Source organism: Uloborus diversus, chromosome 10 (genome assembly GCF_026930045.1).
Source record: "Uloborus diversus isolate 005 chromosome 10, Udiv.v.3.1, whole genome shotgun sequence".
NCBI classification, from domain to species: domain Eukaryota; kingdom Metazoa; phylum Arthropoda; class Arachnida; order Araneae; family Uloboridae; genus Uloborus; species Uloborus diversus.
In genome coordinates this window covers 21,988,660-22,012,488 of record NC_072740.1, presented here as the reverse complement: position 1 = coordinate 22,012,488, position 23,829 = coordinate 21,988,660, and the positions used below count along the sequence as shown (strand labels likewise).

The 23,829-nt window shown below is 29.9% G+C and overlaps 1 protein-coding gene across 1 annotated transcript in view; it reads left to right on the top strand.

Annotated features, from left to right (window-relative positions):
* LOC129231365 (fasciclin-1-like) overlaps nt 1-23,829 on the top strand; it is a 281,260-nt gene that overhangs the window by 84,458 nt on the left and 172,973 nt on the right. Inside the window, exon 2 of the mRNA XM_054865660.1 lies at nt 19,283-19,439. Coding sequence (XP_054721635.1) covers nt 19,292-19,439 — 148 coding nt within the window. The 5' untranslated portion in view covers nt 19,283-19,291. The remainder of the gene's footprint in view (nt 1-19,282; nt 19,440-23,829) is intronic.

The window sequence follows — 23,829 nt, the reverse complement described above, 5'->3', positions numbered from 1 at the left end:
TGTTTAGACAAACAATAAATTTGGATTACTTAAAATACACCGCCAGCTCAGTTATTCCATCCGAGGACTGCAGTTTCGTGCTTTTTAGCACTCATCAGCCCGTAATAGGAATCACATGAGCTGGAGGCGAAAAATCTTTTAAGGGAGCCAAGAGAGCCAAACAAACTGGTAGCTAAAGCAGAATTAGCAAACCAGATGAGCTACCGCAGCAATGGTGCTGTTCGACTCAAAGGTTGATGGCAAAGCTAAAGTATTTTGTAGTAAGTTACCGCCCTAAAGCCAGGGCTAAGGGCAGAAATACTGAGTATTTATGCCCTTAGCCCAGGCTTTAGGGCGGTAACTTACTAAATAATAAATTTGGATGTTTGTCTGTATGCTGCTTTTACAAATCCAAATTTTGCATTGAACATTCATATTTTTGCGTAGGTATATGGTATTTATAAATTTACGTTGTGAAGTGGCAGCGAAAAAAGTAAAAACTGTTTAAATTTTAAGTTTAGAACCAAAGCATTGCTCTTTCTATGCAAAGAAATTACCATCTCGTTTCAAATTTCCGTCTTTTCATCCTTCTAAGGCACTATTGCGGGATTGTATGTAGAAGGTGGGAGTGACGATTTTTTCTTTGAGACCTTTGTAGAAATACTCTATTTTTACAAACTGCGTTGGAGAAATATGGTATTCATAAATAATAGAAAACGCCAGGCAACACGCTGGTAAATCTACATGATTGTTTTTTTTTTACTATGTTTAGGAATCCTGCAAATATTTTTCGAGTAGCTCAGCAAAAAATAAAATAATAGAAATATTTTCTAAAATACTTACGCAATACTCTAAATTAGTTAATTAAAATCACGTGTTTGGATTATAAAAACTACTTTAACAAAACTATAATGGAAGAAGTATAAAACGCCGGATTATAAAATAACTTTAATTAAAAACTAGTTACTATTAATATAGTCACCGAACCTTGATATCATGTGACACTTCATTTTAAAGGCATGTTTCTATTAAACTCACTACAATGTTACCATCAATTTGTTTAAACTCATGAAACTCGTGAATTGAGAACAGCTGATTTAAAAAGAAACTGAATCAAAGGAATGTATTTACTTCTCTAAGACTTATAAGGACTAAAAATCATTAATTTAAATATTCAAAGCTCTTAAGTAGTATACATTGCTTTGTAAATAACAAGTAAAAATAAAATATTCCTAAATAATAAAAAGTATACAAAATATCTTAGAAACATATCCCAGACCAAAATAAATTCATAAACTTGTTTACACTTCTGAAGGCAAAAAAATATTTCGTATGAATTTTTTAAACATAGTCATCAATACTTGCGGAGAGCCAACACAAATCTTATTCAACGAATAATATGAAAAATGACTCGAAGATGTCTAGCTTGCAAATGATTTTGTTGCTTTCTGTCATTTAAAATTCCCTATATTGAGAACTTTTCTTCAGCCTTGACAGTTTTGAAATCTTCTTAGCCTCACTGTTTGCATTTAAGAGAGCAAACTTGCAGTCGAATTTATATTAGCTGTCTCTTTGCTTCACCAGCCACTTCAGGAGAGAACCTTTAATTAGATTAGGCGCAGAGTCTGCTCAGATTTCAACTTGAGAATTAAATGTTTCGATGCTTTTGTATTTTATTTGGCTCAAAGTGTCATTCAAAGTGCAATGAGAAGGGTGTTCGTGAAAGGTTATTTCGCCATAGAGTGGTATTCGTTTATTATCCAGTTTTTATTCGAAAAAAGAGCTAAGTCTTTGTTCAGTCGCAAAGTTAATTATCCATACAAAAATCTTAAAAAAAGCATTTTTGGTGCATATTAGCTACTTTAAAAGAACCATACAAAAAGTAAATGTTATTTAAAAGTTAAAAGGCCTATTTTTTATGCATTAAATAGCTACTTATGTTTTTAGGTAATATATGTACACTCATGCATTTTTTAGAGATAGCTATAATGCCTACAGAAATTCTGTGTTCTAAATCTTCAAAAAAATTTTAAACTAACTGCTTTAGAAATTTATGATTTGTCACTTTTAAGGTTGTGACAGTAATTAAATCAAAAAGTGAGTTTTTCCGAAAACTACTTTTAAAGTTTGAAAATAATTGTAGAGGTTTATCAAAAAGTCGCATACTTCCATCATAAACTTTAATTTTAAAAAAGAGTGATTATCTTTCTTTTTTGTTAATATTACACACAGCATCAAATTATGAAAACCTGACTTTGTTCAGGTTTTCAGCTGTGAACACCGCAATTGCACAGCTAGTTTTTGAATAAGACTACGAAATGATCAATTAGAAACACAATTAAATTTTGACCTATTATAGAGAAGTTTAAATTAGTTTTCAATAATGTTTATGGCTGTTGTAGCTTGTACGAGCAATGAAAAAAGGTAGAAAAAGAAAATTTAACTATGTAAAGAAAATATTCATTCGTTATTCACTTATGTACTTGTTAATTTTCTTTAAAAATTAAAACAACATAAGGTGTAGCACTAAGCTTAAATATTACATAGAAAATACGCATCAGATGCATGAAAACATAAGAGTATTCGGAAATAACTCCAAATATAGCACTTCAAACAAAACGATAAGTGTGCGCTTTTAAAACTAGCATTTCTACGCTAGCCAGTATTTTGCTAATTAAAACTTAAAAAAATCAATTTAATATTAAACTCATTCATCTATATTTATCTCTAATGTAATTTTACTTCGAAATAGAAAACTAGCAGAGAAATTAAGACCTCTTGACCATAAAAATAAATGGGATACTCTTTCTTTCTAATTTAAATCCACGTCCATTATAAGCAGTTCGTATTATCTTAATTAACATCCCGTTTGAAATACGGAATACGAATCAATTTTTGAAGTAGATCCATATGCTAATTCTCATCATGAGCCGAAATTTATTTTCTTGAAGTTCAGCTTTGCTCCAGAGTTCGAGGATACAAATGAGTTCGAATAATCATCGACTCGGTTCAGCCTAGGATCCTTCAGAATGGCATTTAAAAGATCTGTTTGACTTAGCAAAATAAATTCCAGACATTTAGAACAATTGTTATTCGCATTCAGAATTATGTAAGTTAATTGTTTTCATCGGATACCCAATTAACGTATTAGGTTTGAAAATAAAGCACATTATGAAATCTTAGTTTCAAAAATAAGCATACGCTTTTACTTATGCTGCGCTTTTTAATCGTGATAAATATATTTTTGTCCTTATTAAACGTAATGAATCGTGAGATTTAATTATGAGAAGAAAAGTTCAGCCGAGCAGCAATGCGGTTTTCTTTGCTGTTCGTTTAGTCGTAGTGAAACTTAATTTTCATTTTAAAAATATTTGTTTGCAAACTCATAGTTTTTCCGAATTAACGTTAACGTCGTACTGCTTAAAGTTGTTTCAGTTTTCTTTATTCTTAGATTTTTTTTAATAAACCTATATAATTACGTGAAACTAAATTAAGCAAAAAATGTTGTTTATGCGAAACAGGAAATTTTGGAGAATGCACGCTAATGGATATTAATATGCATACCGATTTTTAGTTCGATCGTTTATTTTCAGTTAACAATTTTTTCACTTACCGTTTATAACAAAGTTTTTTCTCATTTAGATATTTTAATTCATAAAAAAGTGAATGCTTGAAATTTTGTAAGAAATAAAGTTTATGATTTATCTGTAAGTTCATCTTATTAGGAAAGTTTAAATTTAATTTAACTTAGTATTATTTTCCCCATTTTCAAAAGCAGGAAACCAATATAGCCGGTGTTGGTGGACTAGAGATTTGATGCAATCAACATCTAATACTAAGATACTTATTGTTTTTATCATAAACGAGTTAATCTTTATTTTTATGCATCCTTACTGCATGTGAGCCAATAGTTATGTCAAAATGATTTGTGAATTTTAAAAAAGGCCTTTGATGTATAAAAATTGTAAGGGAAGCTTTTAAAAGCACTTGGCTATCATTATCTCTCACTAAGATACACATTATACGGTATTCGAACATTGTCGAAGCCTTGCTTTTTAGAAAAACTATGTTTAGAAACATTGTAATTATATTTTTTGATTAAATTTTAGTAAAAATTAATATTTAACTGTTATTTATATAAAAATATTGCATAAAGTTTCATGAAGAGTGCTAATCATTTGCCGAATAGGCAAGAAAATATTCAAAATTATCAAAAAAGCGATGACATATTTTTGTAACTTATGAGAATAAAGGTATCACCAAATTCTACTTACGGTTTTGCATAAGGAAGATACTTAAAATTTAGAGAATATGTTGAAAATTAAAAAAAATAGGGTTGATTGATGCCTTTTTTGTAAAATTTTTGGCTCATTTACTAGACAATAATTAAGAAAAATCATAAGAAATAAAATATTGCTGTTATGATCAACAATTTGGTATATTTCCTAGATAACAGTATAGAGACTAAGTCTGCAAAGTTTGGTAAAAAAAGATGCTGATGTTTTGAGTTATCGTTCTTGAAGTAAACAAATTCGACGCAAAAACTCCTTTATAGAGAAACTCACATTTAAGTTTAAATTTCTAATGTTTTTATCATAAATTATGCACATTCAAAGACTAATGTCCTTGTTTCTAATGAAAATAAACACAAAAACTGATCAGCTTTGTTAAGCTACGGATTTAATTCATTCAATAATTTTACTAAACAAATTTGTGCTATTTCGCCAGAAATAGCCATTTTAACGTGTTCGGATACCTTTATCACCTTAACACTTTGGAAATGAAATGGTTTTTCTCAAGTAGCCCATCGGCTTTTTGAAACATTATCCAGTTAAGGGGGTCCGGGACACAAAAATCGTCAAATTTAGCAATTTTTTTTTAATCATTTAAAAAATTACTCCGTTTCTTCTGCTTAAAACGACGTTTGAATCGTGTTTCTATCTTTATTAGAACAAAAGATATAATTCTCTTTGTTGCCTATATCTAACTAATGTGTATTGAACTTTAAAACTTTAAACGCGTTTTTCTCCATGATGCAATTTTTTCCGATTTCTTGCATTCAAACTCTTATAAGTCAAGAACCAATGAAGATAAAGTAATGAAATTTGGAGCATGTCTTTTTCAAACAGTTTACTTAATTTTTTATTCGGCGATTTTGAAAAAAACGTTTACTGCAAAAAATATGGTTTTTTTTTTAAAAAAGTATCTTCGAATTTTTCGAAATTTTTTTTCAAATATTTTTAATTTTTTATTAAATCAATATTTTTAAAATCGCCGAATAAAAATTAAAGCTTAGATATTTGTGCATATTTTTTTGAAAAAAAATTGAAAATTGATCAACAATATTTTGAGTTATAGCAATTTAAAGCAACCTCATTTTAAAAAAAAAAAAACAAATTAAATTTAAATAAAAAATTTTTTTTCCATATTTATGTTGTGATTTTGCTTATTAATTAAATGGTGAATCAGTGTAAAAAAATTCAAAACTCTAAAGTATATAATAAAAAAAATTTCAAAATGTGTCCCGGACCCCCTTAAAAAGGATAATCTTAAAAATAAAAAAAGAAAGAAAAAAAAAATAGCTGTAAAATCTATGTCATTTTTTCGTCAATTAATTTAAATCTACTGCGTGCAACAACTAGGTACAACTACTAGGTTCTTCTATAATGTCATTTTCCTATCCATAAAATAGAGGCGTTTGCATCGCTGAAGTACCATTGTAAGTAAGCCATTTTTGCCACTTGTTGTTAATTTACTAAAGTGCTCTACTTTATCTCGAAATTAAATTTTCTTTTTACTTCCTTTTACCAAAAAGGAAGTATTGTATTTGAGAAAAAAAATTCATTCAAAATCGGCCTTAATTTCCATTTTGCTCGCCCCCGAATGAATGTTAATTTTTTTTTTTTTTTTTAACCCGACCACACGTGGATATAGACCAAAGAACGTATAGACACCCGAAATATCCATTTTCACGATCCCCAAATTAATTACAACGAGTTTTCTCGTGACTTATGTATGTGCGTATGTACGTATGTGCGTATGCATGTATCTCGCATAACTCAAGAACGGTATGTCCTAGAAAGTTGAAATTTGTTACATAGACTATTAGTGGGGTCTAGTTGTGCACCTCCCTTTTTGGTTGCATCCGGATGCTCCAAGGGAGGGGGGGGGGTCTGTCACACCTTTTTGGGGGAACTCATTGTTAATTTCATTGCAAACTTAAGTGGTGTTATAATTTCGCAAACACTTGGCAATTCATCGCCAAGCTTTTGGTCGCCAAGTTTTGACGCCAACTTGGCGACAAGTTTAGCGTTTTTTTATATTTTTGAACCTGGTTTCAATTTGGTCACTATTGGCGATATTTAGAGAGAAAACCATTTGATCACATTAAAATTGCCAATATTGGGAAACTTAATCTGTATAAAACTTTTTTTTTTTTTTTTTCGCTTCGGTTCGCAACAAACTTAGGGTGAAAATATTTGAAGTGTTTCTTTGCTTACTTCAAGTCCAAGGCACTATTAGCATTAAATTAGCGTAAAAAGAAGTCATGTAATACACACATCAGTTCGTTTGAAAACATTTAACATGAGACCTAGCAATGCGGGTGCAGAAGGATTCGAAGGAGAATCAGAGAAATGGCGAATGATTCGTACAAATAATGTACTGACTCATATAAATAATATACTGACACGTATGAAGAATATTTGTTTTAAAACTAATTTTTACCGATAAAAGTTTAAGAAATAAGTCCGAGTTCCTCCATTAACGTGGTGTGCAATATATGCCTAAATACTGTAAGATAAAGAAAAACTGTATGAGTAGAAAAATCGAAGAATACGTCCCATTTAATGACTAAAATAAAAGTATTTTCATAATGAACTATTGTTTTGAGCCTAAGAAACTCTTTTCTGTCAATTTCAACGTAGGAAAAAGCAGCATGATAAAATTAATGGAAGTTCAATTATTTTTCAGTTAATTGACTGAATGATGCCAGATGATCTGCTCTATATCTTCAAACAAAAAAAGCACAGATCAAAGTATTTTCTCTCTGAGATTCTTTTTAACTTCGTTATCCTAACTAAGGGAAGTGTTGAATTGACAAAAAAATCCCACTAAAATTTTAACTTAAATTTCCTTTTTAAAAACCACTGACTCGATTTTGACCGTTTATATAATCACGCCTATGCGAACAGCCATGCATAGGAAACTGAAATTTATATTTTAACCATGACTGAGATTATTTTTACTAGTTTTTTTTTGCTTAAATAAGGACTAAAGAGTATCTAGTTATTAATTTTTAACATTGAAATTGTATGTTACAAAATAGATCTTCACGTATTTTTTGTTGTAATTTAATGTTAATGTCAATTCATTTTTTTGAAGTGAGACTATAAAATGGTAACTATTTGGAGATATATCACCAGGATTGCAACTCATTTGAGGCTAAACCAAAGTTAATGTAACGATAATTGCAAGATTTAGCAAATTTTCTATTGAATATCGGTATGCTGTTATGAATTTCGGTAAAACTGGATTATTTTTCAAAAACTAGGGTATGCGAGTATTTACTTTGAGTTATCATGTTTTATTATTGTTTTTTTTTCTTTTATTTTTTACATTGCTTGCATTTGTTTTCGAGATACAGGAAACATTCAAATTATTTTAGCCTGTTATGAGTCTGCTTTTAAGGTCGCCGAATTCTATGTAATTGTAGATTTCTAGAGTAAAAAACTACTTTAACTTAATATGCACAGAATCTGAGATTAAATTCTACCAACCATTTGCTCAAATTCAACAAAACAAAAAAACACTCTTGGTAGTATTCGCAGTCAGTTTTTCATTGTTCCAAAAATCCTATTATCTGCTTACGATATTTTCCAAGCGTCAGGAATCTCTAATGAATATTTTTATAGGTAGCGTAGTTTAATTTCGGATGAACTCCTCATGCATTTTTTTTTCAATAACTTCTTCAATCGAGAGTATTTTCTGAGTTACATAAAGCGAGCTGTAAAATACATTTAAATTCATTAGATTTTAGACTTATTGGGAGGTATTTTAGTTTTCAATCGATTCATCTTCAGAAATGAATGTAATTCTCATTTGTCGAAAAAACAAATTTCTTCTGCTATTGACAAAAGAATGAAACGTTCGTCAACGATAGTTTTAAAAACTAAGTGGCTCAAAAGCCGTTTATAAAATATTCCTTATATTTGCTTAATGAGTTTTCCATTAAAAATACCAAAGAGATTTTGCAGAGACAGCAATGTGATTTTCATTCTAAGAGGAAATAATTTTTTGCTTCTTTCTTTTTCAAACAAAAAATTAGAAAGGAATTCCTGATTTAATAAAATTTCCTGAAAGACATTTTTATGATTGGATTTTCGCGATTTCTTACCGAAGGAAGAAATCTCAGCGCAAAACGAAAATTAATTTAAATTATATTTTTCAATTTGTTTTGAATCAGATGATTAGCTTTAAAATTGATTTCAGGTGCGAGTGAAATAAATATAATACTTCTGATAAAAATATTATTTGGTTGAAATAAAATTGCGTTATATATTTTTAAGTAATTAATTGCGTTGTTTTTAGAAAGGCTCTTTCAAAACATATATTTCTTACTGTTTAAAAACTATTTAATTAAAAATACATATTTTAAACCTTAAAAACATTTTAAATTAAAAATGACTTTATCCGTCTAATTAAATGTATTACCGATTAAAATTCGTCTAAAAATTAAAATGAAAAATGCCTGTGCAAAAAATGTCACAGCAGATCACATGATTCTTGTGTAAAAACCATAGAAAAAGTAACATTAATATTTTTTACAATTGCATAATTGTTTTCTAAAATACTTGTGAAATATTACGTAAGATGCTTCTACAGTGTTTGTCATTGAGATGCAGGCATCCTCATACATAAGATATATTGTTTTGTCTGAAAAATTAATGGGAATTCTCATGTTTTTTATACTTTCTGAAAATAATATTGAAAAAAAATAGCAATTCATAATTTTATCGAAAGAAATATTTTGCACTTGTTTAAAATATATCACTTCTAATTCTTAAAAGAAAATTAAACAAAATATATCTCTTAGCAAAACCTATTGATAGGAAGCCTTTTACGCAATAATATCTTTTAAGTAGGAATCAGAATTATTAAGGACTCATGACTACAACTTCAACTTTCTAGTTATTTAAAATTACTTTGTCAGGAATATAAAGCATAAACCAAGCTTAGCATGTTTAAGTAAAATTCTAATACCGATCGAGCAATTAAAATTTGGAATTTAAGCATAAATCCTTCACAAAATAAGTTTAATTTATTTCCATCGTAAACAACGGCAGTGACATAACGGTTTCCTCTTTAGTGGTATGAAACACCATTATAGGAATTCGCCTGAACTCTTAAAATATGAATAATGAGCGTTTTATGTAGTGATGTCCTCAGCATTGGTTTTGGAATGGATTTAATACTTCAATGTAAGCAAAAGTTTGGTTTATGCAAAATTTATCCAAAGCAACACTTTGTGGGGTTTGTTTCCGTAATGGCGTATTTATATTTCTGCGTGTGTGTACCCTTTCCTTAAAATATATTCCATTATATAAATATATGCTAACATTTTTCCAAATTTTTTATTAACAGAGCTTTGTTTTGTTTCAATGTTTTGCTGTCATTGAGGCAGACAAACGGTAATATCTACAGTAGTGAGTTTTCGAGTTATATGAAGAAAAGCGTTTTAGATTCAATAGTAACAATAGGGAAATGCTGGAAATAGACGTTTTCTCCACTTTTTTTTTTTGAATTAAAACCAAATAAGCAAGCATGTACATTAAAATTAACGTTCAAGAGAAGACACAAAAGCAAAACAATGAAAAATTTGGAGTTACTGCATTTTCCTACCCACGGTAGCATGCAATTAATATTTGTTTTTATTTTCATATGAAGCAGGTAAAATGTTAAAGTGTCGTACCGGACATACACTACCAATCGCTGATCTCTTTTTCACTTATCATTTAGATAAAACCCTAAAGTCTATAAAGCAACTTGATTGTGCTCCGTTATCTATATTTTTCATATTGAGCTTAAATTAAATCGTCAGTGTATAAACTACTGAAAAAAGAACCATTCATTTTTGATGAAAATGTTCATTTTTTTTAGTTTCTCTGTTTATTATTTGAAATAAAACTTGTTACATATTTTATAGTTCATTCAACTCGTGATTCGGTTTAGATTTTATTTTAGACATTATTCCGCTTTAAAATTATCGTCTTCCTCATACATCTAACAAAGAAGCGCCAGTTTCCGAAAAAATCAAAAAAGAGTTTTCTTCATAAAGGTGTCCTACTGTGTAGAAGCAATAAAATGTTACGTTTACGAAGCATAAAAATGTCACATCAAAAATACATTTGCAGAAACTCTTTACAAATGCATTTCTTTTCTAAATTTTTCATTCAAATTTTTTACTCCAACAAGAATGTTTCGTCGCTCTGCTTAGTAACTTCACTTTAATTGCATTTCTTTTATAAAGTTTATTCTGGGGAAATCCTCTTTTTGAATGATAATTTTCATTCTGTATTTTGGAACGGTAAGCTACCAAGACTTCGGATAATTATTTTTTTTTATATTTTCACTATTACCTTAGTTCTCAAATTGTTAAACTATTCATCTACACTTCCCGTTTTAAAGAAACACAACATCACGTGTGTTGTTTGTAAATTTAGTTATGAGATTTTCCATCTGTTCGGGTTTTTTTTTTTTTTTAATCACACTTTTTCTCGTATAAGGTAAATTATTTAGATCAAAATTGTTTAGACCCGTTCTTAAGTAGGTTTTGGGTGTACAGGCATCCCTCGTATAACACGGTTAATTAGTTCCGTGTAGTATCGAAACCGTACTATACGAGACGTTTTCAAAAATAGTTATTTATTTATTTTTTAAACTAATTAATTATGTACATATCATAAATCACGGCAATATATTTTGTGTAATATCGAAAGCGTGTTATGCAACACTTTGATATAATGTGAATTAAGGAATGTGTACTGTGTTATACCGAAGCCAAGTCTTCAGGTACAAATTTATAATAGCTCAATTTTCGACTCAATAGAACATACAAACAAAACTGGCAACCAGAACATGTAACTGCCCCCTGATCTGAATTTAAGGGTTGTTACAAACGATAAAACTTAATTAATTTACATACTTCAAATTAAAACTATTATGCATAACAAGAAAAACTTTTATGAACTTTCTTTATTATAAACAAAACGCATTGTATCAGAAAAAAAATCTGAGCTTTTCTACAGCAATAAAGTTGATCTGAGCAACGACAACTAAATAAATATAAAATGAAATAAAACTACGTTTTTTATTTGTCGTTTGCCAAATTTAGCTTATGTTTATTCCAAAAGTTATTTTCTTCCAATGCATTGCACTGCACAAAATAATTTTTATCTTTTTGTTTTTGGAACACTGATGAGAAAAATAAAGGGGTTAAAAGTTGTTTTTTTCTGGGGAAAACACACTTTAGAGCCAAAGACAGACAATTTCTGGCATGTCATAAAAACATAGTAAATCTAATTAGAGTTATACATTTTTCAACAAAGTATGAAGCAAAAATGAAATTCCATCTTTTAAAATTCTTTTTTTTAATCAAAACCGTGTCGTATTAAATTCAAGTTTTGTACTGAGTAATTCTGAAACCGTGTTATAATAATCGCAAATTTTGTACCGTGTAATATCGAAAGCGAGCTGTATAAGTACCGTGTTATACGAGGGACGCCTGTATTCGTTTTTTATAATTATTTTATAGGAGCATTTGTTCTTTGCTTTTAGAAGCTAATTTTAGCACTTGCCAAGTTTGAACAAAATTCGCTCTTATCGTGACGAAAACTAATCTAAAAAGTAACCTAACTTTCTCATATATATATAAATAAAAATATTACCTCCAGTGCATTCAACAACTTTCATATTTTTCTACGTTTCATAGAAAGGTACAATTTCATCCCTACTGGAAAATATTTTTTCTGAGGACACTGGGAGCCATAAATATATAATCTCCTTCTTTCACGGGGTAATATCTCCCAAACTGGAACAAATATTCCATGAAAAATGAAAATGACTTTTCTTTTAGCGAATTTTGGGAAAACACACAATGCTCCTTTCTCGAAATAAAAGTTGTTTTAGTTGTTGTTTAGGGACATTGTAGCTTACGGTATGATACTTCAGTACATGATAGTTTACAACAAAAAAGGGCTGAACTATCTGCATTTCATCTTGTGTACGTTTAGTATACATACTTTGCCATATTTATTTGTAATTATATATACCTCAATATTCTTGATTTGAAAGCAAAAGTATCCTCGAAACTATGTTACGAGTTCTATTACCCAAATTGTAGATTAAAATGACGTATGTTTCAGAAAAAGTTACAAATGAAAGATACCCTCATAATCCTTTTAAATTTCAACTTCCTTGAAATTGCTCATTTAACAGCTTTTCCTATAATTTTCTTAAACTAAAATAACTCTGAAATTGAAAATAGTGTGCTGTCTACCATCAGCAGTGGAAACTATTAACAATAAGTGGAATAAATGATATTTATGCTAAATAATAATAATAATAATAATAATAATAACGGGTATTTCCTTATAAGTATACTAAGTATTAAATAACAGATGATTGTGTCAAATTGGATTTAACACTGTAAATAAGTGAATAAATTTAACAGCACCAAATAATGACCACATCAGTAATCACTCCGAAAAGCTCATGAACGAATCAAAATGCTGGGAAATCCAGTTGACAATGAACTACATTCTCACTAGTACATCTTCATATGCCATACATTTCGTGCATGTTTTGTAAATACACGTGGCCAGTTAAGATCTATAAAAAATTTCAGTTTGTTCAAAGTTGAAATAATATATGAGGCAGTGAGAAGCAAATGGATGTACTGTCCGATATTTTAACGCGAAACCTTACTGGAATTTGCGCATGCGTCAGGTCTCTTCTGATTTTATCAAAACAGGGATGATAGCAAGAAAGAAGTAACGAGCATGCAAAAACTGAATGCATTGAGAAATGAGTTTCCTTAAACCATCACCCCTTTTTCAATTGGAACCGTTCGCAGCTGCTAGTCGCGGAGTTAGAGAACAGACAGTAAGTGCCAAAATTTTAAAATTCTAGATAACCTGTAGAAAGGGTAGGAGTATCTCTCCTGTGCGTTGGTGGAAGGGATAGTACTAGTAGGCCTCGTAGGTTGTGCTATACATCTTGTTTAAGAAAAAAAATTCAGTGAAAGCTTACCTAGGATCTGAACCTCAAATGCGTTTTTCTGTAAAAAGTCTTAAAGAAGTCCACTTACATCTCTTTGCTTCTCTCTGCAACATATGCTTTCTGAATAAAATAGCACATTAATTTACTTTTGCCATGCGCCCACTTGAAATGCGACAGTCTCGAATAAACCTATGCAATCGGTAAGACACTACGAAAAAAAAAACATGATACTGAAAGTAGAAAGTGATTGAATTTGCGAGAAAAATATAAAATTTTGATGTTCTAGTGCTTTTATTGCATAGGTTCAGCTCTGTGTTACCGAATTTCATTATATCAAATATTTATAGATAGTGACGCAATTCAGTACGACATGCTTTCATGTCTGCCTAATGTATGAATGCGGGAGAGTTTCTAAAAAGAAGATTATGCACGGTAAGTTTGACTGACTATAGGCGTCAGAAGATTTAAAAATGATGAAGACATCATTAAGCTTTAAAAAGTTGCTTTTTGTAAAATATAGTATCATTAATTAATTCATTACGCAAATGTAACTTGACTGGCTTTTTTCTTTGCAAGTTCAATGTAATTTGTTTTATCACAGTTCTTATAACATAGTTCACAGGTATATTTTTTTAAAAAAAATGAAAAAATGATTTAATTAAAGGTAAAACTACAGTAGTTACATTAAATGTATTTATGGGGCTGTAGCTATTTGTATGTTATTATATAATTAAAATGATTGTCGTACTAAATCTACTTGCTGAAATGAAACATGTAATTTATTTTAAGCACTAAAATATGTCTCAGCATAAAATAATAACATGTGGTTTAAAAAATTTTTTTTTTAATAGACCAAACTTTCTACTTCCTAAACCACCAGTATAAATTTTTTATCTTTTTGCTGTGAAACAGAGAGCGCTGTTTCAAAAATATTCTTTTATTAAAATATGGCTTAAATTGACACTGTTAGTTTAGAAATATTTAAAATGTAATATATATTGGCATTATGTATAATAAATTTAATCTACTAATGCAAAAAATCTGCTTTAAAAACGGTAAATTAAGTTTTAACTCTCATGGCAGCAGGTCTTACGGCAACTCAATGTTTAACTAGACTGTTCAATCCACGTACTCTCGAGATGTGCTTATACAGATTAAAACTACAAAAGTGTCTGGCCCTTCAACACATTTTAGCAGTTTAAACGGTAACCTATAGGTACTAAACTAGAATTGCGTGCAGTAGAAACAAAGCAATTTATATTATGCTGTTTACATGTTGCCAGAAACGAGACACGCAGATATCAAGTTTTTCATAAGTTGATAACTTATTTCAGTATTTTTGAACAATGTGTTAGTTACATAAGCATTTTACTTCAATCCTGTTTGGTTGCTAGGAATGGGAGAAGAAAAATACGTATAGATAAAACCATTAACGTAAAAAACAATATTATTGTGGAATTTGTTTCTTTTCTCTTTAATGAATAGCTTTAAATTTATTTGTCTTGTGTCTTTCAATGTTATTTAAAGAAAAAGCAAATTGTTTTAATTTTTTAATGCTACATTGACTACACTAATTTGATTGACAAATTACGAGTAACAGTGTAGATTCGCATAAATTTAAATGGCTGTTATTGGTTGATTAACCTCTTTTTATCTGTAAAAAACATTAAAAATTGTGCTTTTAAAAGAGCATTAGAAGATTTTTGAGAGCAAAATTCAATTTTATGCTTTTTATGCTCATAAATGAGCCTTTTTAGCTTCTAAACACGACGTCAACTATTAGCTTTTAAGTCACTTAATGGGTTTTTATATGTTAAATTGTAAAAAAAAAATCATGAAAGAAAGACAATTGTTGTTTCTAAATGATAGTGTCTAATCATTTTAAGGCTTTTTTTGTGCAAACAAAACTAATTAATAGAATACTAAGAATAAATTATGCAGTTTGAGAGCGTAGAAGGGAGACTAGGGACGCCTGGAACCATCATCTTAAAATCTAAATGTTTTTCTTCCCAGTTCTATTGTTATTTTTAATGTAATCATCGAATAAAAGCTTGTTATGTTAGCACTTTAACTTTTTTTTTTTTTTTTTTTTTTTTTTTTTTTTTTTTTTTTTTGTATCGTGTCATTTCGTATCACGAAAATACTTTAAGTGAACTATTTTGGTCAGAATGAATTGCAATATTGGTAAATGTTAAAATCAAAATTCCTTTAGTTGTATCGTACAAAAATCCTAAAACATTCAGCAAAAGCGTTCAATTGGATGAATAAAAGTTAATTTTTATTTTGGAGACAATAGAAGAATATCTAGTGCAAATATTCCCGAAGTTTTGGAATATGCGTTATATTGTCATCTTTGTGAAAGCGCATACTGTGCAAAGTTGACACAAACTGAACCCTGGTATCTCAGAATGAATAGCTGTTTGATTATCAATCATTTAATATAAGTTTTGATTAGCGTTTTTTTATTCATGATTGAATTTGCAAAACTAGATTATACAAGGACTTCTTCCAACTGTTGCAAATATAAAAATCTCTTATCGTAAAAATAAACTTGATTGGATTTAGTTTTCTTTTGCTTAATTCGCCGTCCAATTTTTACATTTGCCAGCCAATATTATATTTCTTATATGACCTTTGTTTGTACATAACTGTACTAGCGCAAGAAGTTTTTTAAAATTCCTGCATTCCAATGGCTAAAAGGTTTGGGCACTGGAAAGAACGTCTTTCAAAAAATAGAGAAATGATGGGAAACATTCGACTAACTTCCCTCCAACATGAGATGTTCCTATCCGGAAGGTACCTGCTTTACTACGCTTGTGTCTACAGTATTGTAATTTAATACTTTCGCCTTTAAAAAGTTCGCACATAAAGTAAAAAGTACCCATACAAAAAAAAATAATTAATTAATTAAATTAAATAAAAAATGCGGAGATAAAAATTAAAATCAGTATCGTTGCTGACATGTAATGTCAAATTTAAAACAAAAAAGGCTTGTTGTGATTAATATTTTCTCTAACATTCTTTAAATGCATTTCTACGGTCACTATCCTCCAATTCATTTGGTAACTGACACTTAGATGTCTTGGTTTTAATATAAAGATAAGCTAAATTTTATGGCCTTACAGCACTCTATATAAGCACAAAAGAAACAACATTATTGAATTCTCCAGAAGAAAAATGTTAAGGCACATACATCTATTATATATACGTTTTATCTCTCCTTCTTTAACGGATGAAAAATAATACCATGAAGATCTCGACTATTAAATCGTAGTTTTTTCAGAAGACGTAAGGAAAATATATTTTTAATAAATTTAATATCTTCGATTTAATTCATACTTATGAATATTTATGCACTTTTCATTTTTGGTGCTTTTTAAGGATAATACGATACTCGTACGAAGAATATTTATAATAATGCAAAAAACTGCAGCAAATATTTAACGATTTAATAAGAAAAACTCAAGCGGAGTAAGTTTGTTTTTGCATGAGAGAGAAAAATATATTTCTCTTATAAAGAAGTGTGCAGTCCCATTTTAGTACTTTACTAAAAAAGTGAATCGAACGAGCAATACTACGTACAAGAATTTCCTAAGCCTAACAGATGAGATGGTATCAGTTAATTAAAAATTATTTTGACAAGATTCAGAACTACCTATATGAAGATTTCATCTAATGTTTATTAATGTCAATTAATGTTTAAAATCTAATTAATGTTTAAAAATGTAAGTGCCATAGTGAAAGAAATATATATATGTTTTTCAAATGCTTAATCTATCCCCGGTTTCAAATATTTTCTTAATGAAATTCAAAAAGCAATAGGTGAAAAATATTATAAAACTGTTTACAGAAGCTTATAAAATTTAAATTACTTCCTCTTATTCAAAAGCAAAATTTTGAACATACGAAAATTGAATCTATTACGTATTACTTACTACTTTGCAATTGTGAAATACCGTTTATCATCAAACTGCGCCAAAATAAGTTCAAAACAGTCACATTTGCGTCAAAATAAGTTCAAAACCGTCACAGTTTAACATGTGGGGTACGTTGCCATATTTCTTTCCTGTAGGTTTCTTTGGTTTGACACTAGATGTCGCCCTCGGTGGATTTTTTTTTTATTGGTTGTTGTCAAGAACACTATTTATTTGTAGAAGTTTCACGAGTCTAGTCTACTGCAATGTAGTTTGGAAGCCCAATACTATTTTTAAATGATCGTTTTGATATATTAGAATGTGTTTATTCAGCTGTCTTTAATATATTCGTTTACGATAAACTGTAAACAAACCACTTGAGCGTTTTGCCATGTTTGGTTCATTTTACGTCTGGCAGTAAGTCCCATATTGGCAAAAAGGTTGTTCCTATATTTTTCTCATACCAAGAGTAGATTAAAAGACGATGATGCAGAGTATCCTAAGAGCCAAAAGTGTTTTCATGATAAAAAAACATGGGGAAATACAGGTGTATTGCCCTTAATGCGTCTCGTGACAACACTCCAGGGCAAAAATTCTTTGGTGACGCTTTATTGCAGGATTGAAACTTCAATCTTAAAGTTGTTAATTAAATATTTTGTACTAAAAATAAACTAAGATGCCTTTCCTTATTCAATTATTTATCTGCATTTATTATTATTACATGATTCACATTATTACCATTATTACCTCTTTCACCAAGTGCGGCCATCTTTTTACCATATCTCTTAACCCTTACGTAGATGGTGGGACGAAAAAAGGAAAACTTTTTTATTATGGTACAATATCATTTTTCAATAATTTTTTTTTAACGGAAAAGTTTTTCATCTGTTTTAGCTAAAATACCGTGTCTAAGCTTTATTAGGGGTGTTAAAAATTATCTGTCATTATTGTTAAGGCAACCACATTAAGAACTTAAACAGCTTCTGTAAGACACAGGCTTATACTGCCGTGGCCAGGCAAAGGGCAGTAACCTCAAATTTTTCATTTTGAATATTTTTGCATTTTTGTCATATGTTCTACATTAACCCTGTTGTACAAGCTTGCTTATTTAGTTTCCGCTGATGAAAAAAACGGTCAAAAAACGTCTAATTCCAACATCCCTGTTGTTGATTTTGAATCTAACAGACATTTCTTTAAATACCTCGAAAACTAATTTTTGCAGATACTGCCGCTTACCTGCCCACGGTAGTATACATCAGTTGTTGTTTCCAAGAGCACCCTTTCAAAGCTTTCGATTGGATTTTTACAATTTACTTTTATTCACTGTGTTTAAAATTCATACCTATTATTATTAGTTTAGTATGGTTTTCTAGGCTCCAAATAAATGCTAAGTATGAAATAGGTTAGTTAAATGTTCCAAACATGCTAAAAACTAATATATACCGAAATGATTTGTATTTAGCCGATTATTTAGACCCTGAAAATGCAATCCTGGTGCACTTAAGTCACAGCTACATTTTTCTGCAGAAGATTCCGAATAGTATTTTAAGTATTGAACCATTTATATTCAAAGACTTCAAGTATGAAAAGATCAAAAATCCTTATCTATAATCTCTAAAGATCGAAATGTGGACTTTCTAAATTCAATTCCACTACGTGACTTAAAAACCTAACCTGCTTTTTGTTCTAATGAAACATTAGGTTTTCAGAAAATCTCTCCAGGAGGAACCAATTTCAAATTCAGGTAAACCCTTTTCAGCAACGTCATCTCAAAACTGAAGAATTTTCATACAAGACGTGTTCAAAAAAAATGAAAAAAGGAAAAGAAAAAAAAAAGCTGTCAAATTGGATAAAAAATAGAAAATTGCTGAGAAAACGAGATCTATGCTGAGAATTGTGTCATCCCTTTCGTTTGTTTTCTTTTTGAAATTTACATTTAGGACGCGAAAGAAAAGAAACGCTTGAGTATTTGCTTTAGGGATATTTATTATTGATATTGTATTTTGTGAAGAGAGTTCTCATTTCTTTCTTGCTGTAATGCATAGAATATAGGTTTAAAAAATATATAGCACGTGCACACGATGTACTAATGAAATATTTGTTTATTTTAGTTTTACAAAATGGTGAACCGTGATGAAGTTCTTCAAGTTCTGCTGGACAGACGAGATGTCACACTTTTTGCACCGACTAATACGGCTCTACGGAAATCTCAAGCGAAAAAAACTGACAGTGATCCGAAAAAGGATGATATATCTCGATTCTATGTCTGTAAGTACCAAGTTTTAACAAATGCTTTGTCATTCAAGAAAAATCAAGATTTAATTCTTATTTTTAGTTGTTTTTTTTTTTATTATTTTTAAAGAAAACAAAAAAAATTGGTAACAGTTTTGAACTTTTTTCTTTAGCATCATATTAATCATATGTTTTCACTTCGATCAAACTATTTTATTTTGTTGAAGGACTTCAATATTTTACCTTTTTACAAAGCATACATGTGTAAATATGTCTCTTAAAAATATTTGTTGTCCTAAGTTAGGGGTCCTCCTCCGTAACTTGGGACAATATATTAAATTTTTTGTTTCATGTAAGTAGCAATAAATAACTAGGGACACCAAATTCCATTTTAAACAAGTTTATTTATCTACGAAATAAAAAAAATAGTTTGGTATAAATAATACAGTCACGTAGACTTTTATCGATTTTAGAAGCTAACTTGCCAATCAAAATAGTGTCTTTCATCTGTTATGTATGCGTTTGAGGGCAATGTGCCCATGTGTCCTCTATGCTTGGAAGCATAAAAAAACTTGGTGGGCCTAAATCATTCCTCATGCAGCTGATTATTAATTCTCTCCGTTCCTCATATCGATAGCACATTTTCGACAAACACATTTTCACATTAATTTTCATTCCTTCATGGTACGTAATGTTCACAAAAAACAAATCGGCCTCATCTATACTTTGGGACCTATTTCCCTCACTTGTTTTCATTTTTAATGTTTCGGCAAACCATATTTCGTTAATATACGCAGCTACTCCGAATTTTACCATCGTCATATTTTCTTTCCTGACACGGTATGACACATATATTCTCACCGGACCAGTCATTATTTAAATATTTTTTAAACTATGTGTTGACTTAATATAATTAAACAGTTTATTTACGCAATACTCGTAGAAACTATACTTGTCTTTGTACGCAAACTTGGAACTGTGTCCCAAGTTTGGAACGTATTTGAAATTTCTCAAATGTGTAAATAAATACATTAGTTAAGTTAAAATAAATGTGCACAAATAGTGCACAAATACATAGCTGTGAAGAAGTTTGAAAAAATACTCTGACTAATGTTGTTCAGTTAACATAGTTAACCCAACTAATTTCTGTACTCAAAACTTGCATGTTTTAAAACAAAATCAGAACCAATTAACTTACCCATAAAGCTAAAGAATCATACTTTAAATTACGTAGCCTCAAAAGATAATAATTCATTTACCCTTAACACCATGTATGTCTTACTGCTGAAATGCAACAATATTCGTCAAAATGTCAGAAGGAAGAGTGCTGAACCAAGTATGGTCGCTTGACCGCACTAAGCAATTGTATTACAACAGACCATACTAACCATACGATACAATTTATCAATGCATTTATTCAATGCATTTACATAGCAACCTGCCAGTTCACTAATACCTGTTTGAGCTAACCAGCTTAACCCTGGTAAGAAGTAGGTTGAGAAATCCACCGTCAACGGTTTGATTTTTTCCTTTGATGCTGGATTTCACTGGGAAGCTTTTCTTTTGAAGATTTGAAAGTACCTCCAGTGATTGGGAATTTTGGTAAATATGGGGGAGACAGGGATCTAATGGAACGGTGAGTCAATGGGACAAGTCGATCTTCTCAATAAATAAATCAATGTATAGATTAGAGATTTTTTTTCACAGCACTAGTAGAAGGGGAATGTGGGGCAAAGTGAAATATTGATCACTTACTTTTTTTCAAAATGAACAAATTGGAAATGTGTTCTGAAAATTACACTACATAAAGAGCAATATATTTTGTGGTAAAAATTGCGTTGAACCATTATTATTTTTTTTTTTGCAGTAAATTTGTACCTTCAAAAAGAGGTGGAAAATTTTCACTTATTTTTTTCATGGGATAAAATAAAAAATAAAAGATTTTTCTGATGAAATATTTTTCATTCGGTTGTTAAAGACATTTTTGATCAAATAAATGAATAAATAATAGAATGAATGAATCAATGAAAAGGGAGTGAAACAATAAATGAATAAATAAGTAAATAAGTTAATATACGAGAAAAAATTAATGAGTGAATAAATTAGTGAAGGAGTAAGAAAATAAATGAATGATAGAACTAATAAAGGAACTAATAAATGAGAGAATGTAAATGAAATAATTAACAAATGAATACCTAAGTGTTTTGATAAAATATTGATTAAGTTTATGAAATGATCAATTTCTCTTTGTCTTATCCTCTTTGCCCTGCACGCACTTAACTAAATGTACAAAGCATTTAAAATAAAAGCCAGCTTAAAATTAAACAAATAATTTTTGTACCAAATATATGTAGGCCTCAATTAATCTTTTTTATGTTTAATAATAAAAAGAAATAATGTTTGTGACTTACTACAAAATATTACAATATAGTATTATTATTATTATTATTATTTTAATTTTTGTATTGTCATATTCTTTGACTTTCAGAGGTATTTTTTCTTCAATGGAATAGACTACATGTGTTACTACATAGTTAAAATATTATTAGGTAGGTGTAATATTCATGTTAGGTAGCAAATATTTCACTATTTCCCTTTGCCCCACATTCCCCTACTGCACATGACAATGTATGAGCCATTTCGTTTTTTAGTTGTTCGAACAGCAAAAGATCACACATGCTCAAGCATAAAGGTAGTGTTTTATCACTTTAAAAAATATTTGATCCTGTCAACTCAAGTCCCTTAAAAAAAATAATAACACCTGCTACGTTGCAACTTTGTTATATGTTCTTATGTTACAATTATTATTTTGTGTTATTTCAAAATGGTTAACCGAAGGTTAGCCTAATACTTGGACAAAGGAAAAAAGAGTTATAACTTCAAGCTTTTATCTATGAGTAGAAACATGTTTGTATTGTTCGTAAGAAGTACTTTTTTAGAACATGCTTAGATTTTTCCGATTTCTAGTGTAAAATGCGTAATGTGTCCATTGTTACCCCCCAGTTTCCCTTAATCGAACTCGTTGTTGTGCAAAAAATACCCTACAGCTTTGCTGTGTAGTTTCGAACTCACTAGTTCTTGCAAAATATTAATTTATTTTCGAAAAATAAACTTTAATACTGGTTTACATTTCTAGGAAGATACAGTGAAATTCGATTTTAACGAACTTCAGGCGACCGCCACCTTTGCTTGTTGCGACGATAATTTCACTGTAATGAAATTTAATCAATGTGATGGAAATCAAATCGGGACTAAAAATTAATTTCATTGAAACAGATATTTCGTTGTAATGGTATTCGTTGTAACGAGATATTACTGTATTATTTTTGTAACTGACTGATCGGTTAAATTATTAAATTAAGTTAATCAGTAGCTTATAAAACGTTTCGTATACGTCAATAACTCGAACTGTAATAACTAAAATATCCCTACTACTATGACAGGTATTCAATCAAAGGAATTGTTCAACGTTTTGCCACTGGTTCTGTAAGGATAGTAGTGTGATGAGTTTCTAGCTGTGACTAAGATATCTTATTCAGAAATGTCGCAAACTCACTTTAACACGTTTTAGTCGCAGAAATCTTGCTTCAACATATACAATGCTCAGAAGGATATCTATACCCATTAAATCTTATCCTGGCTGACACAATGAAGTGAGTGATAAACTGGCAAATCAATGGTATTCTGTCCTCTGAAGCATAGTTTAGCATGCATGAAACCCTTCAATATTACATTACTGAAGATAACAAATTGCATCGCACCGTGACGCTTTCTGAATTATGCTGGGTAATATTAAGCGTAAATTTGCTTTCATTTATGATAATAGCTGTAATAGTTGTGTTTGTCGATCTCTATTACTCATTATCTGAGCTAATTTCTCCAATAGGAGCAAGTACTGTACATTTTCACATTCTTACTAAATAAAAATTTTCATCAAAAATAGTAATGCAGAAGTGGATATTATGTGTTCTTCTTCTTCTTTTTTTTTCTTTGAAGAAGAAGAAGAAGTATTTGAATCAATTTTACCTCAAAATGAGTTCTCAAGATAATTAGTTTTTAGTTTATGATTATTAATTTTATGAATGATGGAATAGTGAGAGATAAAACAGCAGCAAGATGCAAAAAAAAAATATTTTTTGCTTTTTAAGAACACATAAACTAACGACCAAATGGCACGACCTTGAGGGTCCCAGATTTGGACAAAATTCTAGATATATGTCCATTCCCACTAGATATGAGCCTAGGTAAAGCGGTTTGACTGCATAGGTCCTAGTTTGGCTGCAATGAGGGTTCAAAGTTGCTAGTTTGACCCTAGAAATGCAATAGCGTTTGCATTGGAATTTCAGACTTCGACACTATGTTCGATGTCCCAAAACATTTGGCATCTTTTGTTAGTACAAGGAGTGGAAGGGAGAACACCTATTTG